The sequence below is a fragment of the Schistocerca gregaria genome, chromosome 1 (genome assembly GCF_023897955.1).
Source record: "Schistocerca gregaria isolate iqSchGreg1 chromosome 1, iqSchGreg1.2, whole genome shotgun sequence".
Lineage (NCBI taxonomy): Eukaryota > Metazoa > Arthropoda > Insecta > Orthoptera > Acrididae > Schistocerca > Schistocerca gregaria.
In genome coordinates, this window is record NC_064920.1 from 580,939,373 (window position 1) to 580,966,821 (window position 27,449).

General features: G+C 40.7%; 1 protein-coding gene across 1 annotated transcript in view; it reads right to left on the reverse strand.

Moving 5' to 3' along the window:
* The window catches only part of LOC126357108 (cullin-4A), a 96,224-nt gene that overhangs the window by 38,813 nt on the left and 29,962 nt on the right, over positions 1–27,449 (reverse strand). Inside the window, exons 4-7 of the mRNA XM_050007425.1 lie at positions 20,578–20,766; positions 20,262–20,408; positions 19,932–20,118; positions 11,652–11,844 (exon numbers count right to left, since the gene is read on the reverse strand). Of these exons, the coding sequence (XP_049863382.1) occupies positions 11,652–11,844; positions 19,932–20,118; positions 20,262–20,408; positions 20,578–20,766 (716 nt within the window). The remainder of the gene's footprint in view (positions 1–11,651; positions 11,845–19,931; positions 20,119–20,261; positions 20,409–20,577; positions 20,767–27,449) is intronic.

Below are 27,449 nucleotides of genomic sequence, written 5' to 3' on the forward strand. Positions count from 1 at the left end.
CCTGAAAGAAAGGATACTGCGGAAACATGGCTTCTTCTACAAGGTTCGCAGGAGAGCTTCTGTAAAGTTTGGAAGGTAGCAGACGAGACACTGGCAGAAGTAAAGTTGTGAGTACCGGGCGTGAGTCGTGCTTCGGTAGCTCAGATTGTAGAGCACTTGCCAGCGAAAGGCAAAGGTCCCGAGTTCGAGTCTTGGTCGGTCACACAGTTTTAATCTGCCACGAAGTTTCATATCAGTGCACACTCCGCTGCAGAGTGAAAATCTCATTCTGGAGATAATCATGATTACTTGTAGGACTGGATAAGATGGTACCCGCCGAAATACACACACATGAAATGAAAGGTGTAAGAACGAGTGTGCAAAAAGTGAAAGACAATACTTCTACATGTGTGCTGTAAGCAAGGACTACAATTTATTTCATGTAACGTCGGTGTGTTACTCACATTTACAGAAAAACTCTGCAAACCACTGGAAAGTGTATGACAGAGGATGCTTAGTGTGGTACCACATAGTAGGGTTACTACTAATTCCAATCGCATATGGATTGACGGACAAAGGGCTGCTTAAATGCGTCTGTGAGTGCTGAAATTAGTCTAGTTTTTCTCTTCATGGTCCTTACAAGAGTGGAAGAAGTGGGCCGAATACTACCCCTACGTTCTCCCTTAATAGTGGCTCTTGAAATTTGGTGCAGGATTGAAAGAACAATTTGTGTCTCTCTTCAACGATCTGCCAATTTATGTAAAATAAGGGAAAGGCAATTGCTCACGTATAGCAGACCAAATGCTTGGTGCACAGAAACAGGTAACAGGAAAAAATACTCAAACTAGCTTTCAAGCTCTTGCTCTTTCCATTGTTAAGTACACACACTCATACATAAGGCCACACAGACATCCTAAATGTAGTTCCACAAAATTTTGGGAGAACTGGTGGATATCTGTAACTTCATGCCACAATATTTTGGTGCAGAGTCTTCTGGCCATCTTCAGGTGATACTGGCAAAAACTCGTGGAGCTCTGGTATTCTAGGCCCTGCCAGCACATGTGTGGTGGATTCACTTGGTGTTGCACCTGCACTTCTTGAGCACATTTGATTCTGCTGTGTCGCACACTCTCCGTGGTGAAAACTCACCGTATCAATGTCAATTCGATTGTCTTTCCATGGTTCCTTTTTCAATGACTGGATTCCATGCGGAATTCAACAGAAAACCGCCATCAGAGTTAATAAGAGACTCACTGTCAGACAGTGGTATTTCCATGGATTCATTAATAACAGAGCTCCAAAAGTTAGACATGTGGACCACAATTTTTGTCTCATTGCAATTCATTACATGACCCGTGGAAATACAATGTTCGCCGATGGCAGACTTACGAGGCTGAAGGAGGCGAGTATACCGCTGATGATGTACAATGTGAACCTGCACAGTACGCGTCATTTCCCCCATATAAGATTTGCCTCATTTGCACGGAATCCTGTAAACACCTGCCTTGTGCAGCTCTAGATCGACTTTGACAGCTCTCAACAGTGACAGAATTTTTGCAGGAGGGTGAAAGATTGCTCCTAATTTATATATTTTTTAAATTCTGCCTATTTGCACTGAAATACTACCAACATATGGTAAACAGGCAGTTGTTTTAAAGGCCTCTTCCTCTTATTTGCTCTGTCTATTATAGGTCTGCAGCACTCTCTCCACTTGCTGGGACGAATACCTATTCTTCAGAAATACAGTTTACAGGCACTGTAGTTCCACTTGCAAACTATCAGCATCAGAGATAATATGAGCTCGGTGAATCAAGATCTTCAGAACACCCACTGTTTGTGCCGGATGGTAGCAACTAGCAGCTTGCAAATAAAGGTCTGTATGAGTGGGCTTTCTATATACTGAATGACCAAGTCTGTCAATGCTCTTACATTGCACTAAGATGTCTAAAAACAACAAGCAACCCTTCTTCTCCAACTCCATAGTAAATTCCATGTTTTCATGTATGGAGTTCAAATTTTGTAGGAAAACTAGCAGACAATCCAAACCATGAGGCCAAACTACAAAAGGCCAAAATACAGTTGGTTTAAGAAGACCACACCATGGTTCAGGTCGAAAAAAATCAATTATCAGTTTTCATCATATTTCAATAGATTAAGGTTTTATTTAAGCACTCTGAAAAGGATTTTGCTGAAAAAATTTTTTTCAAGCATTTAAAGAGCATTTTCCTACCACGTGTGTTTATGTGCCACGTCCACTTTTCTGCATATATTTTAGATCTTTATATCCCCTACATTGCAAATTAGGGTTAGGCAGGGTGTGGTTCCCATAAAAGCGGCTGAATCAAGTGCTCGCTCCTCAAAATCTTCGATAAAAAGAGTGGCCACATCCTAAATGTACATTTCTGCAGTTGCGGAGGGAGGCAGCATCGTGGAAAATCTGTTTGTGTGTGTGTACATTTTTGCTAGAGAAACAGCACCATTATTGTTATAACTGGCCAGTTTAGGTTTTTCAACATTTAACTAGTACATTAGGTAAATGTCACATAGTGGAAGCTGCAGCTACCAGCTGGAAAGCACAGATGTTTTGATAATGTGTGATAGCAACAACTTACATTATTAACCAAATAAATTCATTTAGAAATGGGGACAGTCAATAAGGCAGCATGGTTCCTGAAGGAGACCACACACTGACTTCAGATGAAGTGAAGATCACAGTTACTTGTGCAAGTTGCAATGTACACAGTACAGAATGGATGGAGAACTGACGCTGTGAAACATCTATGGACTTGGGGCAATCCAAAATTAACAATAAACTGTTACATAGAGCTTGTGATGTGAATGTTAACTCAATGCCTGAGTGAGAACAGCAATGTGCTGTGTAATGAACATTTTCAGTTAACATTTTTGTATTGTTTCTCTGAACAATGGAGCAACGGAAAAATAAAGCCAAACAATGGAAAATACAGGATGGAATCCGATAATATTATGAAGAAGATAGTTGCTACTCATCATATAGTGGAGATGCACAGATAGGCACAACAAAAACACCGTCACAAAATAAGCTTTCAGCCAACAAGCACTTTGTCAGAAACAGACAACACAACCACGTGCGAACACACACAATCACAGTCTCTGGCCGCTGAAGCCAAGCTACAAGCAGGAGCAGGAGCAGGAGCAGGAGCAGGAGCAGCAGCAGCAGGAACAGGAGCAGCAGCAGCAGCAGCAGCAGCGCATGATAGGTGAATAACTGGGAGAGGGTAAGGAGGTAGCTGCAGGGGGGGGGGGGGGGGGAGAGGGAGGGACAGAAGGGTAGGGGGGGGGGGGGGATGGTGAAGTGCTGCCGGAGAATGTGCAGGGATGGAGATGGAGCTAGGGCACCTAGGTGGAGTTGGGAGGTTAGATGGAGGACGGGGGAGAAAGGAGAGGTTACGGAAAAGGAGAGAAGTAAAAAGACTGGGTGTGTTGGTGGAATAAGATGCTGTGTAGTGCTGGGATGGTAACGGGCTAGATGAGTGATGAAAATGACTAATAAAAGTTGAGGCCAGAAGGGTTACAGGAAAGTATAGTATATTGCAGGGAGAGTTCCCACCTGTGCAATTCAGGAAAGTTGGTGTTGTTGCGAAGGATCCATGTGCCACAGGCTGTGAAGCAGTCACTGAAATGAAGAATGTCATGTTGGGTGGCGTGCTCAGCAACATGGTGCTCCATGTGGCCATTCATGTGGATAGACAGCTTGTTGGTTGTCATGTCCTCATAAAATGAAGCACAGTGGTTGCAGCTTAGCTCGTAGATCACATGACTCGTTTCACAGGTAGCCCTGCCTTTAATGGATAGAAGACGATTCGGACCGGAATGGAGCAGCTGGTGGTGGGATGATGTATGGGACAGGTTTTGCATTCAAGTCTATTACAGGGATATGAGCCATGAGGTAAGGGGTTTAGAGCAGGAATTGTGTAGGGCTGGATGAGTACATTGTGTACGTTGAGTGGACGGCAGAATACCACTGTGGGAGGGATAGTGGGCTAGACACTTTTCATATCGAGGCACACCAAGTGAGAGTCAAAACCTGGTGGAGAATGTAACTCAGTGGCTCCAGTCCTGGGTGGTATTGAGTTATGAGGCAAATGCTGCTCTGTTGCTGGACAGTGAGACTTTGGGTGGTGGTGGTGGTGGTGGTGGTTGGTGACTGGAAAGATGAGGCATGGTAGATTTGTTTTGTACAATGTTGAGAGGATAATTATGGTCTGTAAAGGCTTCAGCGAGACCCTCAGTATATTTTGAGAGGGACTGCTTGTCACTGCAGATGCGGCGGTCATTGGTGGCTAGGTTATATGGAAGGGACTTCATGGTATGGAACGGGCAGCAGCTGTCGAAGTGGAAGTATTGCTGATGGCTAGTAGGTTTGATATGGAAAGAGGTACTGATGTAGCCATCTTTGATGTGGAGGTCTAGAAAGGTGGTTCGTTGGGTTGAGTAGGACTGATGTCACACAATCTTGTATCTCATCATGCGACCCCCCCCCCCCCCCCCCCCCCTCTGTTCTATCCCGTCAGTTCACACCTACAAATTTGACCCCATCCAGTCACATCTGCCATCCCCCTTCTTCACACTTATCCACCCTCAGACCTACAACCCAATAGAAAAATATTTTTCTATTTATATTTTTTCTTTGACCTCACTGAGACTTAAAGCCAATTTTAGTGGCTTTTCACCTTTGTATTCCCTATGATTTCGTCTTGTTTCCCCTTATTTCAGCCATTTCAAACTTTTCATGATTTTGCTCATGTTTTGATGTATTTTTGCCAATTTTTTCGGATGTAATTTATGTTATTTTCATATTTTTTTGCGTTTTTTCCGCTAAAATGGATCCTTGCTCCTTCCATCTGCATCAATACAGGAATGTTTCCTTATCCCTAGCCAGAATCCAGTCCCACATACTTTTCCTGCATTGTTGCTTGGCTCGAGGAATTCCCTCCCAACTCCCCAGATGGTCTTACCATCAAATTAATCATATCCGGGTGCCAACCTTCCTTCCACAATGACCTCCATCTGTTCAGATTCTGCCAATCCTTAGCCCTCACCAACATAGTTCTGCAAAACCATATCAATCAAGTCCAAACCTCCATCCATAAGATTCTCCTGCTATGCAATCCCAAATCCCTGGACCTTTAACATACATTGAAACACCTTCTCTCCATGAACTACAGGAACATGCACAATGCCAACTCAAAAAATTCTTCAACCTGCTTACTTCCTATTCCTGTCTTGGAGTACCATTGTCCACCACCACTACGACAAACTCCAAACCTCCTCCCCCCCCCACATACCCTCGTAGCTGACAAGCCCCATCTCGCAGACATACTACATTTACCCAACCACACAAAACTCCCATCACCACAAAGAATCCAGAAACTAAACAGACCTCACCGGGAAACAGCATCTTGACAAAGCACTGTCCTTCTGGGTGGAGAGGCTTGCATATCCCCATGAAGCTGATGGCTATGCTGAAGGTAGAGGACCTACTGTCGGAAAGGCCTCAGCCGATGGATCAAACTAAGAGCGTCCCACAATGTCCCATCTTCCCTATCCACTCCTAGTCCTACCCAACTCCCTGACCCGACCCAAGGTGTGATGCAATCCACACCGAGGGGTGTGTGGCATGTGGGAAGATGTGTTGCAAATCTAGCCTCAGGGATACTGGGCGACCTCCATGAGTAAGTAGCGTTACACTGTGTGGGGTATTCGTGGTGTGGACCTTGTAGACTCCCAAATCTTGTGGGACCAATATAGACACGACTAAGAAAAACGTAGAAAAACATACTGAGGGAAAAATTGAGACATCAGATATCCAAACATCGGGGTCAGTGCTGATGGAAGGCATTTCCACTACTGAATCAGGGTCTAGACCCAAGTCAGAAGAGGGACCTAGATCGGAGGCTTGTCTGGGGACCAGAGGAGGAAACTACTCAGGGAACAGAGGGAAAGGAAGGGAAAGAATGGCATCCAAAAGACAAGTGGAGGGAATTAAAGGGACTTGAACCTAAGACACCCAGGAAGAAACTGTCTCAGGTTGAAGGGGATACACAGACCCACACTACATCAAAGACAGGTAGCAAGCAAATAAGGGAGGAAGCAAAGACTCCCTTCTCCCTGGATAAGCGAGCCCAGAAAAAAATGGGCAAGAAACAGGGAAACAGACCTATAGCACTGCAATCTCTGTTTTCAGGATGGCAGTTATTCAGGAAGGCTTTCCACTGGTGGCCATCAACTCGCAGCAGGAGGAATCGGTACAGATGGCCCTCTTTGAAGAGATTTCTTTTTGGGGGGCGGGGGGGGGGGGGGGGGGGGGGGCAATTCTGGCCCAGTGCCCAACTTCAGGAGGGTCTATCCAGATTGTTGTGCTCTCATTTTTGTCTGTGAGGAGGTGCACATGGCGGAATGGCTCAAGGACAAGGTTTCCATAACATCCCCATAGTAAGATGCGAAGCTGCTGGTTAAGACAGCAGCGGAGCTTCTTAAGGCTGCAAAGATATCAATATGGGTACCAAAGATACAGATTAATCTGCAGCACAGTAAAAAGGCCTCTGCTGCCCTGAGTCGCTGCCTGGGGAGGCAGGATGTGGATGTGGCCCTGATACAAGAACCCTATTTATATAAAGGGGGTGTATTGGGCCTCGGTGGCACTGGAAGCACGTTGATTTATGCAAAAAATCAAAGAAATTACGGAACATGCATCTATGTAAGAAATGGCATCTCTTTCATGCCAATGATGGATTTCTGCTCTAGGGACTTCGTGACCATTAAAATGCAGTAATAGGAGGAAGGTATCTGGAGGAAAATTATTTTGGCCTCAGCATACCTTCCTTACAAAGACAGCTCTCCTCCTCCCTTTGAGGTGAGGAGACTGGTAGAGACTTGGCATTGGCAAGGTGACCAACTGCTGGTGGGTTGCAACACCAATGATCACAACCTAGTTCGGGGCAGCAAGAACACCAACAGTAGAGGTGAGTACCTTCTTGAATTTCTTTTAGCTAACAACTTAGAGGTCCTGAATAGGGGCAATGAACCTACATTCAGGTATAGTAGAAGGGAAGAAGTAATTGACACAACCTTTAGTTCCAAGATGATGGGCACTTATGTCGAACAATGGCATGTCGTGTTGGAGCCATCCTCATCAGACCACATGTACATTAAATTCAAGGTTGAAATGGGAATCAGACAGACCATGACCTATAGGAATCCCAGGAAAACAGACTGGGAGACGTATTGGAGGGACCTTGATGTAGGGTTATCGCAAATTAAAACCTCGATAAAGAATCCAATAGAATTTGAGGAAGTAGCAGAAGCTGTTACCTCTGCCATAGTGACCTCATATCAGGACAACTGCACAATCACCAAGAAGTGCACAAATAGGAGTGTGCCCTGGTGGAATAACAACTTGGAAATGCTAAGAAAACAGGTACGGAGACTGTTTAATATTACGAGACGTAAAGGACAATGGGCAAAATATCGTGAGGCCCCTGTCAACTACAACCTTGCAATCAGACAAGCAAAGGAGGGTTCCTGGAAGTCACTCTGTGAGGAAGTGGAGAGCACAGCTGCTAAGCCAGACTTCACAGGATCCTCATTAGAGTACCAACCAATCCAGGAGGTATGTTGAGGAAGGAGGATGGGGAATATACCAAGATAGCACACGAGACATGAACTGCTCCTCAAAATTCGCTTTCCTCAACATGCTCTGCCGGACAACACAGACCAAAATGTGATCCTGGAGAGACAATGGTTCTCAAGGCATTCGAAGAGAGGACTGGGAATGGGCCAAGGAGTGTGTGAACTATAATAAAATCCAATGGGCAGTGGGAACACTCCAACTGTTCAAGTCACCTGACCTTGATGGAATTTTTCCACCTCTCCTGCTACAGGCTGGAGAGAATCTCATAAGAGTCCTATGCAGGCTACTCAGGGTTAGCCTAGCAGTAGGAATCATTCCCAATGCTTGGAGAACTGATCATAAAAAGGCTAAGGTTATGAAACCCAGTCTGCTCTCCTTCATTTTCAGAGCAATGGAAAATCTGTTTAATGCATACGTTGGGGAGAGGAGGCTAAGAAGAGCCCCTCTACATTCAAACCAACATGTATATCAACCAGTTAAATCATTTAAGGCAGCTCTCCACCAGCTCGTCAGGAAGGTGGAAAAAGCACTTCACTATCAATAAATAGCCCTCTGCATCTTCCTGGATATCGAGGGGGCCTTCAGTAACACGACCTTCAATTTCATGGTAAGGGCAGTAGAGGTGCATGACCTGGGGACCACTATATGCAGGTGGACCAGGGCCATGCTTAGTAGAAGCAAGATAGAGCTACCATGATGAAAAGATGGTAATTAACGCCACTAGAGGCTGCCCACAAGGAGTTTTGTCCCTTCTATTGTGGAATTTAGTGGTGAACGAGCTCATTGAGGAATTAAATTCCAGACAATGCTTCTGCCAAGGATATGCAGATGACCTTGTCATAGTAATACTTGGCAAATTTACTGACAAAGTTATAAATATGTCACAAGGAGGATTGGATATTGTGCAAGACAGGTGCATTAAACAGGATCTAAGGGTTAATCCTAAGAAGACTCTTGTGGTACTATTTACGAAGAGACATATTCAACACTTAAGTTGGAATCTAAAACTCTTTGATGAAATTCTACCTGTGAAGGGGATAGTGAAATATCCAGGGGTAACCTTAGATGAGAAGCTAATGTGGACCCCTCACATTAAGAGTATCTGCTCCAAAGCAAAAAGTACTCTAGTGAGTATTAGAAGTGCTTGTGGCAGAAACTGGGGCCTAAGCCCCAGAGGTATGCACTGGTTATACACCACAGTGGTCAGACCTAGGATTTCCTATAGGGCCGTAGTGTGGTGGAAGAAGGTAGAATAGCGGGTTGCAGCTAATGAGTTTGCTAAGGTGCAGAGATTGGCCTTCTTAGGCATAACAGGCAGAATTAGCAGCACACCAACTGCTGGAAGGGAAGCCATGCTGGGCATGCTCCACTACACATTTGGGTCAAGGTGGAGGCAGCAGCTGGGGCACACAGACTTAAAAGTGGCAAAAACTGGGTTTCATTCGGATATCCAGAATCACACACTAAGATAGTGAGTGAGGTAAATATAGGAATGGCTGGGGAAACACCTGCTGACTATATAATAGCTCCCAACTGCTTCGACAAGCCTTACAATATAAGAATTTGAAGAAGGGAGTAGTGGGAAAAAAAAGTTCGACACTGTACGGGGGACATCATTTGGTTCACTCAAAAATGGCTCTGAGGACTATGGGTCTTAACTTCTGAGATCGTCAGTCCCCTAGAATGTAGAACTACTTAAACCTAACTAACCTAAGGACATCACACACACCCATGCCTGAGGCAGGATTCGAACCTGCGACTGTAGCGGTCGCATGATTCCATTTGGTTCACTGATGGGTCGAAAATAGACTTAAGGCATTGGGGCAGGGGAGTACGGGGTTCATCCAAGTCTGGAGGGCATCATCTCTCTAAGAAAACTGGCCTCCATATTTCAAGCCGAAATTACTGCAATCAAGGCATGTGTGGAGAACATGTGTAGGTGCTACAAGGCTCATAGCATCTACATCTATTCAGACAGACAGGCAGCCCTGAAATCATTGGCAGCTCCTGCAACACCCGCATTAACTTTCCAGAATTTTTAACCATGATCCTAGCATCACAATCATTCCCCAGATCCACCAACATGCAAACTAACCTCACATCTGCAGAACCCAACCACCCAGGATGCTCAATTGTGGCTGGTTACTGTATCCCCACTCAGATAATCTCTGCTCTCATAGACAAACACGTTCAGTCTATTACCCAGAATCTACCTTCCTGCATAAAAGATACCAATCATTTCCTCCATCGACTCTCCAAATTTTTGTTCCTTTAACACACTGTGCCCTACTCGCCACTATTGATGTCACCTCCCTTTACACTAACATCCCTAATGCCCATGCCCTTATCACTACTAAACACTCCCTTTCCCAATGCCTGATGGATTCCAAATTAACAACCTCCTTCCTAGTCACCATGACCTACTATATCCTCACCCGCAGTTACTTCTCCTTTGAAGGCATTACCTATAAACAAATCCAGGGTACGGCTATGGGCACCTGCTGACACCATCCTATGCCAATCTATTTATGGGCATGCCAATCTATTTATGGGCATGCCAATCTATTTATGGGCCATCTAGAAGAATCCTTCCTAAACACCCAGAATCCTAAACCGCTCACCTGGTTCACATTCATTGATGACATCTTTGTGATATGGATCGATGGTGTGGACACCCTATTCATGTTCCTCCAGAACCTCAACACCTTCTCCCCCATTCGCTTCATCTGGTCCTACTCAAACCATTATGCTACCTTCCTAGATGTTGACCTCCACCTGAAAGATGGCAATATCAGTACCTCCGTCCATATCCAACCTACTAACCACCAGCAGTACTTCCACTTTGACGAACGGTCACTCCAACATACACAGAGGGTCTCACCGAGACCTTTACGGATCGTAATTATCCTCCCAACCTTGTAGAAAAACAAATCTCCTGTGCCTTATCTTTCCAGTCTCAACATATGGCCACAGAGCAGTTTTCCCCTCATAACTCAATGCCACCCAGGACTGGAGCAACTGAATTACATTCATCACCAGAGTTTCTACTGCCTCTCATCATGCTCTGAAATCAGAAATGTCTTGCTCACTATCCTTCCCATCCCTCCCACAGTGGTATTCTACCATACACCGAACCTACATAATATACTCGCCAATCCCTACACAGCCCCTGCTCCCAACCCCTTACCTCATGGCTCATATCCCTGTAATACACTTAGATGCAAGACCTGTCCCATACATCATCCCACCACCAGCTACTCCAATCCGATCACAAACATCTTCTATCTATTAAAGGCAGGGCTACCTATGAAACAAGTCATGTAATCTACAAGTTAAGCTACAACCACTGTACAGCATTCTATGAGGGCATGATAACCAAAAAGCTGTCTATCCGCATGAATGAACACCAACAAACTGTAGCCGAGAAACAAGTAGACCACCCTGCTGCTAAGCCCATCACCCAACACGACATTCTTCATTTCAATGACAGCTTCACAGCCTCTGCCATAAGGATCTTTCCCAGCAACAGTTGCTTTTCTTATAGCACAGGTGGGAACTCTCCCTGCAATATACACTATGTACCTGTAACCCTCCTGGCCTCAACTTTTATTAGTCATTGTCCTCACCCATCTAGCCCATTCACTGTTCTCCTTCCAGCACTACATAGCCCTTTGTTGCACTAACACATCCAGCTTTTAACTACTCCTACACCATGTTTCCATGTTTCACTTACTGATAAACACCATGTTTCAACACAATAAGTTCACAACAATGCCCTGACAGCTGAATGACCAGTTCCGAAAATTGTTGCTGGACAATTAAGTTTGCTTGGCGAAGCAGAGCAACTGATCAAAAAGAACAATAAATACTAAGAAATTATAACTATTAACAGATTGCTACAACTAGCTGATCACGAAAAAAGCTTCCTCATGAACTATTTAACTTATCAATACATGAATAATTGACAGACAAGCCATTAAGTAATTCATGATGTAAATACCTATAAGTTCTGCTGGTTTATTTGCTCGTTGATTAATGAAGTGTTCAAATGCTTCCTTAAGACTGTTGGCAAACTTTTCATTTTTCTGGAAGCAATAATTAACAATGTTGTCCATTTTATCCTTAAAATCGAGTAGCTCTTGCACCATTGTTTTGTCCTTCTCTGGATCAATGACAATTGTTCTTCCCTTTTTCTGCAATAAAATTTTCACATTTAATCCAAAAAATTATCAAACATATATGTTGAAAGTATGAGTAACAAAAAATAAAGATTCTGTGATGAGGACAAGCAACAATTGTCACGACAAATTCAATAGCCACACTTGGAAATAAAAATCATTTTTGAGCTTACAGTAAAAGCATGGGGAGGTGACTAATATTAGGGTACGCCATCAGGAAGTATTGGACCACAAAGCCCTCTTCTCTTTCTCTGCTGCTGATAATGTCTCTCTCCTGATCCACTGCTGGCTTTCCAGTATTATCTACACCATCTCTTCCAGTCTTTTACTTTTTTTAAAGAGATATTTATAAACATTAGCAAAGGCTACTCATTCTCAAATTATTTCATCTACATAATACATATTGATTAATTTACAAGACCAGTGGGTTTATATTTATTCACTTTACCTTATTTGAGAAGTTGGTGTACAATACTGGGAAGTCCTAATAGAAGGAATTTAAATAATGGAAGGTGAAAAGGTTATTACACTCTGTATAACTGTGCTGAGCAGTTGGCACGCATAAAAACAACACTGGTATGGTCACTTTGCTTTCAATGTCTTTGCATTGCCCCAATGCAGCTCTCCAATTCTACACGTATCTGTGAAGTATCTAAAAAGCCCTCTGCAACTGGTAATGCACTCACAGAAGGCCATCTGTGTTCTTCCACATTTAACTTCAATCATAACAGAAGGAAAGAGAAAGAGAGAGCGCTTGCTTCACCACATTTCACTATGCTTATTACCTCACATGCTTCTGATTATATTTGCTATCATTACGGAGATCACTTTTCCATCCTGGATTTACCACTGAGACTTCAACATGAATATTAGGACACAATGAAGAAAGTAGGGAATTGTACATGCAATTGAGTGATCACCAAAAAATCTTGAAAAATATTATGTCAACACGGTTGCATCAACAATACAATCATACTTCAAGAAAAATGTAATAATTCAAATTCCACAGAAGGCAGATGCTGAACGATGTGAATATTGGTAAACTGTGATGATTGCAAAATACTGATATTAATTGTTTACAGAAGAATGGAAAACTGCTAGAAACCAACCTCAGAGAAGATCAGTTTGGGTTTGAGAGAAATGTAGGAACATTCAAGGCAATACTGACCCAGAGACTTGTCTTAGAACTTACATTAAAGAAAGTCAAATCTACACCTATAGCCTTTGTAGATTTAGAGAAAACTTTTGCCAATGCTGACCACAATACACTCAGATTCTGAAGGGATCATGAAAAGTACACTTTGGTTGAGAAGAGAGTGAGATAAGAAAGTGACGTATCCCTCGTGTTATTTAGTCTATACATCAAGCAATAAAGGAAATCAAATAAAGGAAATCAATCAGAAATTTATAAAGCAAATTTGAGTTTAGGCATATCCTGTGCGGTTTGTCAATGCTATTGCAATTCTGTCAGAGACAGCAAAGGACTTGGAAGATCAATTGAATGCAAAGATAGCAAAAAAAGAGTGATTGTCAGATGAACATCAACAAAAGCAAAACAAAGGTATTGGAATGTATTCTAATAAAATGAGGCCACGATGAGAGAATTAAGATCCAGAAAGGACACTAAAAGTAGACAATGAGTTTTGCTGTTTGGGCAGCAAAATAACTAATGACAGCAAAAGTAGACAATGAGTTTTGCTGTTTGGGCAGCAAAATAACTAATGACAGCAAAAGTAGAGAGGCTGGCAACGGGAAGAATTGCGTTTCTGAAAAAGATGAATTTGATAATATCTAAAAGAAAATTAACTGTAAGGAAGTCTTTTCCTGAAGACATTTGTCTCACGTATAGCCTTGTTTGGAAGTGAAATGTGGACAATAAGCAGTTCAAGAGAATAAAAGCTTTTAAAATGTGGTGGCAGAGAAGAATGCTTAAGGTTAGGTACGTAGATCAATAAAAGAGGAGGAGGTGGTACTGAATTAAACTGGGAGGGGGGGGGGGAGGGGGGAGGGGAGTATTGCACAACTTGTCCAAAAGAAATGAATGTAGGTTGCTGTAGTTATTTAGAGATGAAGAGTCTTGCACAGGATAAACCTGTGTGCTGAGCTGATCAAACCAGTCTTCACCACCAAAACCGTTGCCCCATTTACCTAATTAAACGATTCTAAAAGAAAATCAAGAGTTAAAATCAACTTTTGGCTCTGAAACACATCAGGTTTTCTTTGTACACTCCATTCTATAAGTTACTTTTTTCTTTCTTGTGTGTGTACTGGGTAGGGAGGGGGGTTTCGATTCACAGATTAACAGAAGCTTTTAAGCACAAGGAGCTGGTCGAGAAATGCTCTTTATTTTGTGGAATGAACAATATGATGCAAATTTACGCAATCCTGCTCCTGCATTCAACAGTGTATCAAGACAAATAATTTATTTATTTTAATGGCCACCATGATGCAAGAATACATTGAAAGGACAAAAATGTGGTAACATAGGACAGATTAACCATATTAAAAGCATGTTAACAGCTGAAACTATGTGGGATGCTAATTTCAGTGAGATGTTTATATTTCAGGGTCTCGTAAATTTGTCAGTAATCATCACCTGTAATTTGTTACACAACAAGACCACAGCCTGATGTCACTTGAACAAAAAATTGAGACGAATTGTAAATAAAACCACAAAAGGAAAAAATGCATTAATTCCTAGCAAATTGTAGCTGCCAGCTGAGATGGTTCCTTGTTCACCAACATCCAAGAATTTTGAATTGTCAAAAAATCCTTACCCTATCTCAGAAAACTTAACATTAACAGAGGCTTTTCAAAAACCTTTATTTACTGGTACAATCACAAGATAGTTCAGAGAATTAGCTACTTTTAGCCAAGTTTGGTCATATTCTTATCCATAAAACAAAATAAAATAAGAGTGTTATTCTAGTTTCTAAAATCAATAAAAAAAGACACACCATGAAGGAATTATCTGAATAGGATGGAAATCTGTAGATCTGATGTACGTACATAGACAAGCAAACGATTACAATTTCAGAAAAAATTGATGTTTTATTCAAGAGAAAGAGCTTCACAAACTGAGCAAGTCAATAACGTGTTGGTGTCCCCCTCTTGCCCTTATGCAAGCAATTATTGGGCTTGGCATTGATTGATAGAGTTGTTGGATGTTCTCCTGGGGCATATCTAGTAAAATTATATCCAACTGGCACATCAGATCATCTGAATCCTGAAATGGATGGAGGGGGGGGGGGGAGGGGGGCCTTGCTCATAATGCTCCCAATGTTCTCAACTGGGGAGAGGTCTAGCAACCTAACCTGACTGAATGGACAGGCATTATCTTGCTGAAGTGTAAGCGCAGGATGGTGCTGCAGATGACAATCAAAAGGGTCCTGCTATGAAAAGAAGTGGCATCCCAGACCATCCCTCTAGCTGGCGAGCCGTGTGGCAGGCGACAGTCAGGGTGGTATCCCACCACTGTCTGTGCACCTCCAGACACATTTATGCAAGTCATCGGGGCTTAATTCAAAGCTGGACTCATCAACTGAAGTCAATTCTACTCCAGTCAAGGAGATTGCAGGCTGGAGATGTGCAGACAGCAGTGAGATACCAACCTGACTGTCGCTCGCAATACGGCCCGACAACCACAAGTGATGGTTGGAATGCCATTTCATTCAATAGCAGGACCCTTTGGTCATCATCCCTACCTTAGTCAGCAATGTCACAAAATTTCTCCCCAATTGAGAACATTTGGAACATTATGAACAAGGCCCTCCTAACAGCTCGGGATTTTGACAACCAATTGAACAGAATGTGATACGATATCCCTCATGAAACACGCAAAAACTGTTAGCCAGTACCAAGCATAATAACTGCTTGTGTAAAGGCCAGAAGTGGACCAACATGTTACCGATAGGCTCAATTTGTGAAGCTCTTTCCCTTGAACAAATTATCGAATTTTTCTGGAACTGTAATCATTTGTTTGTCTGTACATGTACATTACATCTACTGATTTTCATCCCATTCCAATGATTCCTTTGTGGTGTGTCAATAGAGGGTAAATAAATATGGAATATTAAACTTCCTGGCAGATTAAAACTGTGTGCCCGACCGAGACTCGAACTCAGGACCTTTGCCTTTCGCGGGGCAAGTGCTCTACCATCTGAGCTACCGAAGCACGACTCGCACCCGGTACTCACAGCTTTACTTCTGCCAGTACCTCGTCTCCTACCTTCCAAAATGGCAGAAGTAAAGCTGTGAGTACCGGGCGTGAGTCATGCTTCGGTAGCTCAGATGGTAGAGCACTTGCCCGCGAAAGGCAAAGGTCCCGAGTTCGAGTCTCGGTCGGGCACACAGTTTTAATCTGCCAGGAAGTTTCATATCAGCGCACACTCCGCTGCAGAGTGAAAATTTCATTCTGGAAACATCCCCCAGGCTGTGGCTAAGCCATGTCTCCGCAATATCCTTTCTTTCAGGAGTGCTAGTTCTGCAAGGTTCGCAGGAGAGCTTCTGTAAAGTTTGGAAGGTAGGAGACGAGGTACTGGCAGAAGTAAAGCTGTGAGTACCGGGTGTGAGTCGTGCTTCGGTAGCTCAGATGGTAGAGCACTTGCCCGCGAAAGGCAAAGGTCCTGAGTTCGAGTCTCGGTCGGGCACACAGTTTTAATCTGCCAGGAAGTTTCATATCAGCGCACGCTCCGCTGCAGAGTGAAAATCTCAATATGGAATATTATTTACACTTAACGTGCAGCTGAAGTAATGTTATAGTGACTGTGGGAAACGGGGATGTGCAGCAGACATACTATGTTATGCAGTTTACGATTTTTTTTTTTGCATCGAATATATATATTTCCAATTCCTGCAAAGATGTGTAAAGTCGGCACTTACTTTGTAGTTTCTACTATGACCACTAGGTGGCAGTAGCAGAAACACCGCAAAAATTGTTTTATGAAACCTTCATTACTGTCGCTTGCTTCATAGGTGTTAATTGATGTCTGATCTTTCTCCTTTTCATGTGTTTTGTGTGCTTTTGTGTGGATTTTGTGTTCAAAATGTGCAACAAATGGGGGAAATGTTTGGAGCAAATGATTTACAAAGTCCTTGGTGAGTCTAAGATGGTGAAAGCGTAGTATTTGATGACAATTCAGATTACATGCAGTCTGAAAGTAGTACTAATTATAGATGTTTGTGTACGCAATTTTGAGTTTATACGCACATTCAGAAAAACTTAATCTTCACACTATTGGTAGTAGTGAAGCTGTTGTGCACAGATTCCAAATACATAGATTTTTTATTGAAAGACTGAAGTGACACTGATTTATCCAAGATAATGGTGGTTTAACTTCATGACTGCAGATTAAATTACTTGAAGAAATAAAGCAACAAGCCACTTTTTATTTAGATTTATTTATGCCAAGACATTCCAGACTTTTACTTACCTTCAGCTGGCTTAATACAATATCTTTATCAAGACAACATTTTTGTTGACTGCATTTTGAATGCTGCAGCTGCCCCACAAAAATTATAATTCGTTTACCCACTATGTTTCTCTGGTTGTACACTTATGTTTAGTTAATAGTTAGGTGCACATAACTTTTATTCAGTCACTTTAACTCCTTTTTTCCCACTTTTATATGCATAATGCGCTTACTTTTAGCTCCACTGATGCCGCGCACCATTCCCCATGCAGTTGATATATGCATTTGTTTACATCAGAAATTACACCTAAAACCAAGTTACAACCTTCTTATACACTGTGAAACTACATCTGAATTCAATTGTATTTACATACTTAATATTGCTAACCTTAAAACGTGATACATGCCCCTGTATGGCCAAAAAGTGAATGGACTCATAAACCTTGCTCACTAACCATACTGGAAGCAATCTTGTAAGGTTATTTTACACGTAGTGTTTTTCCTCCTCGGTTAATGTTATAGAAGAAAATATATTAGCATTTAACATGAATGGTTGTCTACTGAGCAGTGTAGTGACTTGGTAGTATTAACAGAATAGAAGTCATATAAGCATGCTGCAATTCTGATGAATTAATTACTTTCAGTTCTCATGAATTAATTACTGTTATCAAGATTGGTCATGCTGGGAAGAATAGTGGGAGGAATATTTCACACATCAGCAAACACTACATAGGACGCACAGGTTTTGATATTCCATACCCACTGAGATTAATTTATAAATGGTGGAATGACACACCTCTCCCCTATTACTTTGTAGTGAATGAAACATTTTGTTTCTGTAACCATTCTCAAAACAATCTGGGCAAAGTGAAAAGAATTTTTTATATGGCAGTTTAAGCAGAAAGAAGGGGGGGGGGGGAATTCTGAATACGTTTTTAGGAACTTTTCCAAGCTCACCAAAAATTTTTTGATTTAAAAAACCTATTCATTCACCATCACAAAGATCCACAAGCTCTCTCAAACATTGCACATCCTCTCTCAAACCTGAGGAATTTGAGTCTCAGAACTGAGGAACTAGTCAGCAGTGAGCAATACGGTTGGTCACCTGCAGCTGCTTGCTTATTAGTTTTTAATTTCATTCCACTGAACTTTACAGGAAGAGACAACAATGCCTATTGGCAATTCACATCAAACTTGTTCATTGTGAGCAGATTTGTATGCACCTGCTCTGAAATCAATACCAATATGTTCTAAAGAGCTGCATGTGAAAATGCAGTTCTTCACACAGTCATATCTTCGGTTCTATCGATCACAGAGATACGGGGTCAAGTGTTTTGGATAGCCCTTGGTCTAGAGACTGTTTGAATATCTATCAGAAGAATGGACGTACTGTAGCTGTACTGCAGCACAGAGTCAAAATTAAAACTTAGGTACCTTATAAAAACACCTTTTTGACATGAGTAGTTCCTGAGAAAACCCTGAAAAATCAAGATTTTTAGGCACAAAAAGTACAAATTGTGGGAATGGACACTGCTATAATTTCTATTCATGGCAGATTGTCGAAATTTTTACCATGTGTTCAAACGATGATGATCTCATATAACCTTGTACATTTTTTGAGCTCAGTATCCATGACAGAGATCCATATGTTCAAAGTTACCATACTCATGGAAATAAATCATGCACATAATATCTGGCCTGCGGCATAAGTGTAGTTTTAACTGATATAATGAACACATGATAAGGCTTCTACGGTCAGTGCTATGGTTCTGAGATCACCAAGCTAAACAAAACACAGGTATAAGAGAAGGTGCATTTTGGAGCAAAATTTTAAACGTTGTTATAGGAGAAACATAAGTTAGACCCCAGAATTTTTAAGCTGCTAAGGCATAGTGGAGACAGTGATAGTGGGAGTGGGAAAAAAAGAAAATAAGAAGGGTGACAGTGGCAGTGGGATGTATTGTAAATCTAAGGCGGGCATGGGGGATGGGGGAGGAGGAGACAGTGTGGTAGACAATATACACAGACAGTGGCAGTGAGAAGCAGACACTGAGTATGAAGGCTGGACTACAAATATAGACTGGGGGGATTTAGAATGTTCTGCATTAAAAGAGCATAGATATGTTTGCATAACAAAATTTTTGGTGAGGGAGGTGGAGTGAGGATTGGGTAGCTCGTCCCCCACTTTCTTGTCAGAATCATTTAAAGAGAAACACGTTCACCTTTTTTGTGCTACGGCCACAGTATTTTTCCACTGGTTTTCAACAGGATAATGATGCATTCCAGTGGCGAAAACATGAACCCCTTGGAGGAATAGAAAGTTCAGAATACTGATGTCACAAGATTACAACTTAAAAAGAATGAGCACGATCCTTAGAACAACTTTGTGCTATAACTGAGAGAATTTAGCTCTACATATTACATCAAACCGCAAGAGCAAACAATAAAAAAATGGTTTATCTTTCAATATGTTAAAAAATATGTTTACCTCTCTTGTTTTTACATGGCATTGCCATTGTAACTGAACCAGCTGATTTATATTGTGCAATACTCATATGTCTGTACAAAGACAAGTTTATACTTCCTTTTAGTTTCATTAAATGATATATTAAAATATTACTTAACAACATGCGAAGCACACATGAAAGAGAGTGACAATATCAAGCAACTAAAATAAATATTAATACTAACCTTGATATATGTATTGAAATTCAGACATAGTTCCACTAAACCATTTTTCACTCTTGTAAACAAACTGTACAGCAATGTCAAATCAGAAACTCTGTTTTCTTCTAACAAGTTATCCAGTCCTTTGTGTAAAATACTGCTTAAGTGCTCTGATAATAACTGCTTTTCTACTGTATGTATAAGCTGCCACCTAAGGATTTGATAAATAAATTAAAAATGCTATTTCAAACACTTCTTATCTTCCTTATTAAATCATTAATGTATTCAAACAAACAATATGTGCAAGAAAAAACACACCAATTGAAGTACCACCCTGTTATTTAATAAACTTACTTTGTTGATGGGTCCAGGTAGTGTATAAGTCTTTCCATCTCCTCCTTGAGTCTCTGATCAACATGAGCTAAGTATTCAGGAACATCATGCTCTTGCATTAATCTCTGCCCTTCAGCAGCATACAATCTGTCTGTCGCAGCTAGGAACCTACAATTGTTTTATAAATTATTTCCTAATCCAGCAATCACTTTGGTACTTTCTTACTAATTCCACTGAACTTGCAACCATTTTTTTCCCCTAAACACAACCCACATAAAGTAAAGAGTATTCTAGTAGGCACAAGAGATGCAAATGTTTTAGTAATTCAGAAACTTACTTGCTCTCAAAAGCATCTTGATATATCTGGAGATCTGATAGCATTCTTAGCAATGATTTTAATAGTGTCCTATCAACAGTATCTCCTTGCCTCTCCTTCTCAATTAACATAAGAAGGCCCTCCACAGTTCTTGTTTGCACAAGAGTGTTTAAGACTATGTGCTGACGGAACAAGTCTAGGCCCATATCCCTAGTAAAGAAAAAAAAGGAGAATGCTATCAGTATTACGTACAGCAGCCATAGAAAGAATGTCAAACCATATGAAAACTGCTGGTAACTAGATGACAAGCACTGTAAAAACAAATATGTACTACTTCGGAAAACACAGAATGATCAGCCAATCTGTTAAGTGTCCAAAACCACATGCAATTTTCACATACACAATTTATTCAAAGTTTTCCCATCACATGTTACGTTTTATTAAACTGAGGACGGAAATAGAAGATAATTATTACAGACTATTAACATAGGTCAGATCAAAACTTTAAAAAATGATGAACAGGTCAGATAAAATTAAAATACATAATACATATTTACGAAAGAATTGATATGCTGATATAAACTAGCCGTATTGCCTTAGAGCTTCAGATGAAAAAAATACAATAAAATAATTTTACTGACCAAGTGGCCACAGGAGAACACACATATCAAGGCATACAGATTATTTTCGAAAATAAAATAATTCTGATATGCAAATGGTCTTCACACAGATCCTAAGTCAGGAATTACACAGAAATTAAAAAAATCTTCCCACAAACATTTAAATGTATTCACTCTAAGGTACATAATAAGCATACCAGATAAATAATTCACTCACAGAAGAAATCACGCTAACACTGTGTAACACTGCCTTTAGCCTTGACACTAATCTCAATTTAGCAAGTAAGAGTGCCTTCTAGTTTCTTCAGGTGTCCAGACTCACAAGGTCCATCCACAAACTTTACTTCTGCCAGTACCTCTTCTCCTACCTTCCCAACTTTACAGATGTTCTGATGCATACCTTGCAGGACTAGCACACTTGGAAAAAACAATCCTTTACGCTACAGTTAAGCCATTTCTCCAAAATCCTGCGAAGTTTGAAAGGTAGAAGAAGAGCCACTGGCAGACATTAAGCTGTGAGGAAAGATCACAAGTTGTGCTTGGACAGCTCAGTCAATACAAGCCTTCCCCAAGAAAGGCAAAGGTACCAGGTTAAAGCACCAACCCTGCACACATTTTTTAACAGCCAGGAAGTTTCTTTTGGCATCCTGTATCCAGCTGAAGTCACTCATTAATGGTTAGATTCTCTAAAGTTATTAAACCGTGGTGATGTTTATTACTATGTTTCATCCGCTGCTTCAAATAGTCCCAGACATTCCATGTGGGATTAAGAACAAGCTGTTTGATATGCAATAGGGTGCCTAAGTATCTGTCAAACCAGGAACGTACAGTTGCAGCCTCATAAACAAGTCGGTTGTCATTTTGGAAAATGGGACAGTCCACAACAGACACATGATGAAGATGGAGAAGAAACGACAAAAGTTTGTCACCGAGAAACATCCTGGTTTGTCTCGACGCTAACCTCAATGAGTGACACCAAGCCACAGTATGAAAAATATCCTCTAAATATCATGGACCTTGAATTAACAATATACTCTACATAATGCAATTCATAGGTTTCATTCGGCTATACCTTTTATCATTTCAAAAGAGGCAAAAACAACTTGGTGGACCAAACTACATGCTTCAAGTCCACTATTGTCTAGTTTCTGTGCTGTTTGGCCTACTGAAGACTTGCAGCTTTATATGCCGCCGTGAGCAATGATATTTTGAGAGGTGCCCAACTCCAAATGTCCACTGCATGTGCTTAGCTTTGCAATGTTCACTGGGGAACAAGTTGTGATGGACCCACATGAACAGAAATCTCAGTGGGCCTGAAATCGCTTGTCACTGACAAGGCATGATACTCTTTCTCCCACCCCAGCAAGGGGTGCACCATTTCTCGTGGATACATTGCACAGTCTATTGATGCATCAACAAGTGGGGTAATTTCTTTAACAGTGTAGCTACCAACATGTCTGAACACAGTACCTCTTTTCTGTCATTCTATCAAGGCTCCATGTCCACCCATCTTATGTGCCTATGCGTACAAATGACTGGCACATACATACCACCTCACTGTCACAAATCACATTCATGGGGTAGGATCACGTGACAGTCTGATATCTGTTATGCACCATCTGCACCATTCCAAAGCAACCAGTGTGCTCTTTTAAGGGGGTATCTAATATTTTGTACGGTGAGCTTTTAATTCCTAAGCTACAGTAACCAATTATCTTTAAAATGAAAACAGTTAACAAGGCTTAGTAAAACAGATTTCTATACTACAATGAAGTTACACAGACATTAGGTATTATGTAGGACTCATTTTAAATTCGGCAATGAAGTAGACGTTGGTCACCATTTAATCCTTAACATCCTCTTAAGCTGGACATTATTCCTAACAAAACTTTTTAAAGTTGCTGGTAAACTACTGAAAAATGTTTGTTCCGGAATGAGTGACTAAGTTTTTATGACAATTGTTTTTATTCCTGGTTTTATTCTGTGAATTGAGCTACTAGTCTCAAAGAGAGCTATATCACTTATGGCTAATATTATCAATTAATAAATATACTGAGAAGCAGCAGTGCATAACCTGTTCTTAAAGAGACTCCTACTATTAATTCTTGAATTTACACCAAAAATGCTTTGTGTTACATTGTTTCAATACCTGTAAAACTTCAGCTTCGTTTGATGGTTGGCTTAAGATAGATGTCTGCAAATGATTACGACATTATAAAATACCACTAAGAGCTCTGTCATTCAATTACAATAAGACATATGATATCAAATTCCTGAAGTCGTCTAGATTAGAACTGAGCTATCATTTGCATACAATGAACGAGATGTATTTCGAATACAGAATGGAGGAGAAAAGGAATATTAGATGACCCCAGCAGCAGCTGCTACCTGAAATGAAGAGCATGTGTACAATCAACTCTGTAGAATGTTATGTATTTTATGATTGCCCTATTCCGAGATATATCACTTCAATCCCAAACGATTTTTTTAGACAACTACTTGCATCATATGATTTCTATAAAATAAATAAATAAATAAATATGCATAGCAGTTCTGAGTTAAAACAGAATCTGTCAAAGTGTATTTGCTCACTCCAAAGTTTCACAGTTAAAAATAAATATATCTCATTTTTAAAAACTTTTGCAACCACTCTGGAAATCAGCACTATGCATATGTTTTCTTGGAATGTGCATTCAATGTTTTAAGATCTTGTCAAAAGTGACAAAAGAGATTATTAAGTTTCTTCTTTTTTGTACATTTAATGTCTACAAGTAATCCAGATTAATGTAGTTTACTACTTTGCATATGATACTCAGTAAAACAATCAAGATAGGAGGAAAACACTGGATGTACAACCGTACTTGACTTTCTGTGATTTTTTTATATTGTTCTGCTGAATTAGAATTGTTAAGAAATCTGACATGTGCTTTGGAATGGTGTGGCCCAAATCACCAACAGAATGCCCTGTATTAATGATTCTTTAGTCCCCCAAGATCACCTTGGACAAATGCTGAGACTGCCATTTCAACAGATCATGGTTGATTCCTGCCCTCACAACTGAGATAGCATTCTGTCTCAAATAGATTTGATGTGAATAAGAGATCAAGCACTCAATTTTCTTTGTTTCTTATCAACTGCAACAGCCACCTATTTCTCCAGATGTCTACACTGCAATCTGTTATTTTCTTATTTAATTCTTTTCCCGTCTACCTGTATCATCCTCATTACAGTGCTGAACACAGAATATTAGTAAATTGTCATAAATACAAACTAAAATATTTTACTTACAGTCAAGATTAGCTTATTGATACTTGCTAACTGATCATGTGCAAAACATTCACAGACTGAAGCTAATAGTAAGTATGCATACCATGTAATAAATATGAGTGGTTAACATTATTTTATATAGCACCATGAGGTGAAAGCCACTGCATCACAGTGAATAGAAAACCATTACCACAGCTAGCCAAATTTAAGTACTTTGTCTGTCTTAAATTAGAATGGAAAGATGGAAGAATAATCTTGGAAAGCCTCATCAGAATGTATAGAAACTGTTTCATGAAATTAGACATAACACTTCCTTAACAGAAGAGAGACACTGAAGGAGAAAAAAAGCTCAACGTTGCTCCAAATGTAACCATGGAAAGTCCAACCTCCTACCTTCAACATATTTCCTTAATCTCACAAACCCAACTGCCCATGATGCCCCATTGTGGTTGGTTACCCTGCTGCCAAAGAGAGAATCTATGCCCCTGTGTACCAACATCTTCAGCCTGTAATATGTAACCTATCATCCAATACAAAAGACGTCAATCACTTCCTCCACCGACACACTGCACTTCCTGTTTCTTCACTATCTGGTGCCCTACTCATCACTTTCAATGCCACCTTCCTCTATGCTGACATCCTCAATGTTCAAGGTCTTGCTACTATTTAACACTATCTTTCCCAATGTCCACCTGACTCCAAACCTACAATCTCCTCCCTGGTCACCATGACCAACTACAGCCTCGCCCACAATTACTTCTCCTTTGGAGGCATCACCAACAAACTAATCAGTGGTTGCAATGGGCACCGGTATGGCAACTCAAATGCTAAACCCCTTACATGGTTTAGATTCACTGACATCTTCATGGTATGGAGTGAGGGTGATGACACCCAATTCGAATTCCTCCAGGTCTCGGCACCTCCTTCCATTTTCACTTTGCTTGGTCTTCTTCATCTCAACAATCCACCTACCACGATGTCAACCTCCACCTTAAGGAATGCTACATCAGTACCTCTGTCCACATCAGATCTACCAACCACTAACAACACATCTACTTCCACAGCTGCTACCCATTCCACATGAAGAAGTCCCTACTATACAGCATAGCCACCCCTGATTATCACATCTGTAGTGGCAAGCAGTCCTTCCCCAAATACTATGCCAAAGGTCTCACTGAGGCCTTCGCAGACTGAAATTACCTTCCCAACTTTGTTCAGCCAGAAAACTGAAATATTTCTAGAATTCTTTTTTTTTGTGCCTTCATGTGTAAGTAGCAATCAAGTCTTTTCATACTGTTGTTATAAGTTGCTCTAAATCTGGGATTTTTTATTGTGAGTGAGAGCAATTACGTTGGAGTCCAGCTGTAAAGTTAATGTACATATATGGAACATAGAGGAACAGATAAAATCAATCAATGGAAAATCCAGGATGGAAAGGAACAATATTATGAAAAGGAAACTTGCTACGCACCATATAGCGGAGATGCTGAGTCGCAGATATGCACAACAAAACGACACTGGCAGCGTGGTTTCAGTTGTCTGTTGAGTTGCATTTCCGTATGTGTGTGTGTTTGACGAAGGCCTTACTGGCCGAAAGCTTTATTTGTGACAGTCTTTTTTGTTGTACCTATCTGTGACTCGGCATCTCCGCTATACGGTGAGAAGCAACTTTCCTTTTCATAATACTGTGAGAAACAGATAATGTGAGACAGAATGGGAAGCACAGTCACTCATGCAAACTGCAAAGCCAATTGAGAAGATTATCCAAAAGCAATACCCGAAGTGGATGAGACTTGGCCAGAGTGTGTCAAAGATCAGTTGCTGATACAACAAAACAGATACAGGTGAACAGTAACAAAGGATGACAAGCACCAAAAATGATATGGGAACACTGGTCAGCTGTCACTGGAAAAAGTAGCAGCTATGATTGCAGACATGAACGGATGGAGGTCTCTTGCAGTCTAAACCAGAAGGTAGATGATGCAACTGACTAACTAAATAAAACACAGCATTAAGATAAAGGTGCACATCTTGACTTCCATTTTACCTAAATAAATATCTGTAATGGGGTATGTAACACAGTCAGGAACAATTCATATTTTTAGCACAGAAACCAATTCGGTTTCATGTCGGTAACACAGAAAATTTGCCACACCATAATTCCAATGGAATCAATATAAAAAAGAGGAATATTAATCAAAGAGAGAAATAAACATATAAAATGAAAGCCAATCCATCATTGGGTCAGTGGTGAATGTAAGGCATTTACCATGAATTGTGTGGGGTTCTTTCACCTGAAATACATTCTGTAAATCTTTCCTACTTTCTCCTGGCCTTGTCTCTTACCTTCATGGGGTCAGCATATTAATCTAGATTTGGCAATATCAGTGGTAGACAGTTGTTGAATGCCCTTCCTGTCACCACCACAGAGATATATTTGCAACCTGTGCAGAACCAGACTGCAATTTTAAGAATTGAAGGACATAAAAGGGAGACAGTAATTCAGAAAATAATGAGACACAGTCGCAGGCTGAGACACAGTTGCAGGCTATACCCTATGTTGTTGAGTACAATGTAATGCTGTCAAGAGAGAGAAAGGAACTAGGAAGATATACAGAACAGGATGGACAGCGTCTTCAAAAGGGCTTATAAGATAAATATGAATAAAATAATCAAGGTTTACGGAGTGCGACATAAATCAGATGATGATCAGGGAATTATGTTAAGAAATGATACACTAAAAGCACTCAATGAGTTTTACTATTTGGGCAGCCAAATGTCTAATGACGACAAATGTAAAGAAGACAGAGAATTGCAAGAAAAGCTTTTCTGAAAATATCTGTGTGGTGTTTAGTATTACTTGGAAGAGAAATATGGATGATAAATAATGCTGAAGAGAGAACAATAGAAGCTTTTGAAAAGTGGAGTTATGGAAGAATATTGAAGATCAAATAGAAAGATTGAGATAATAATAATGAGACTAAATTGAACTGGGAGAAAAAAAGC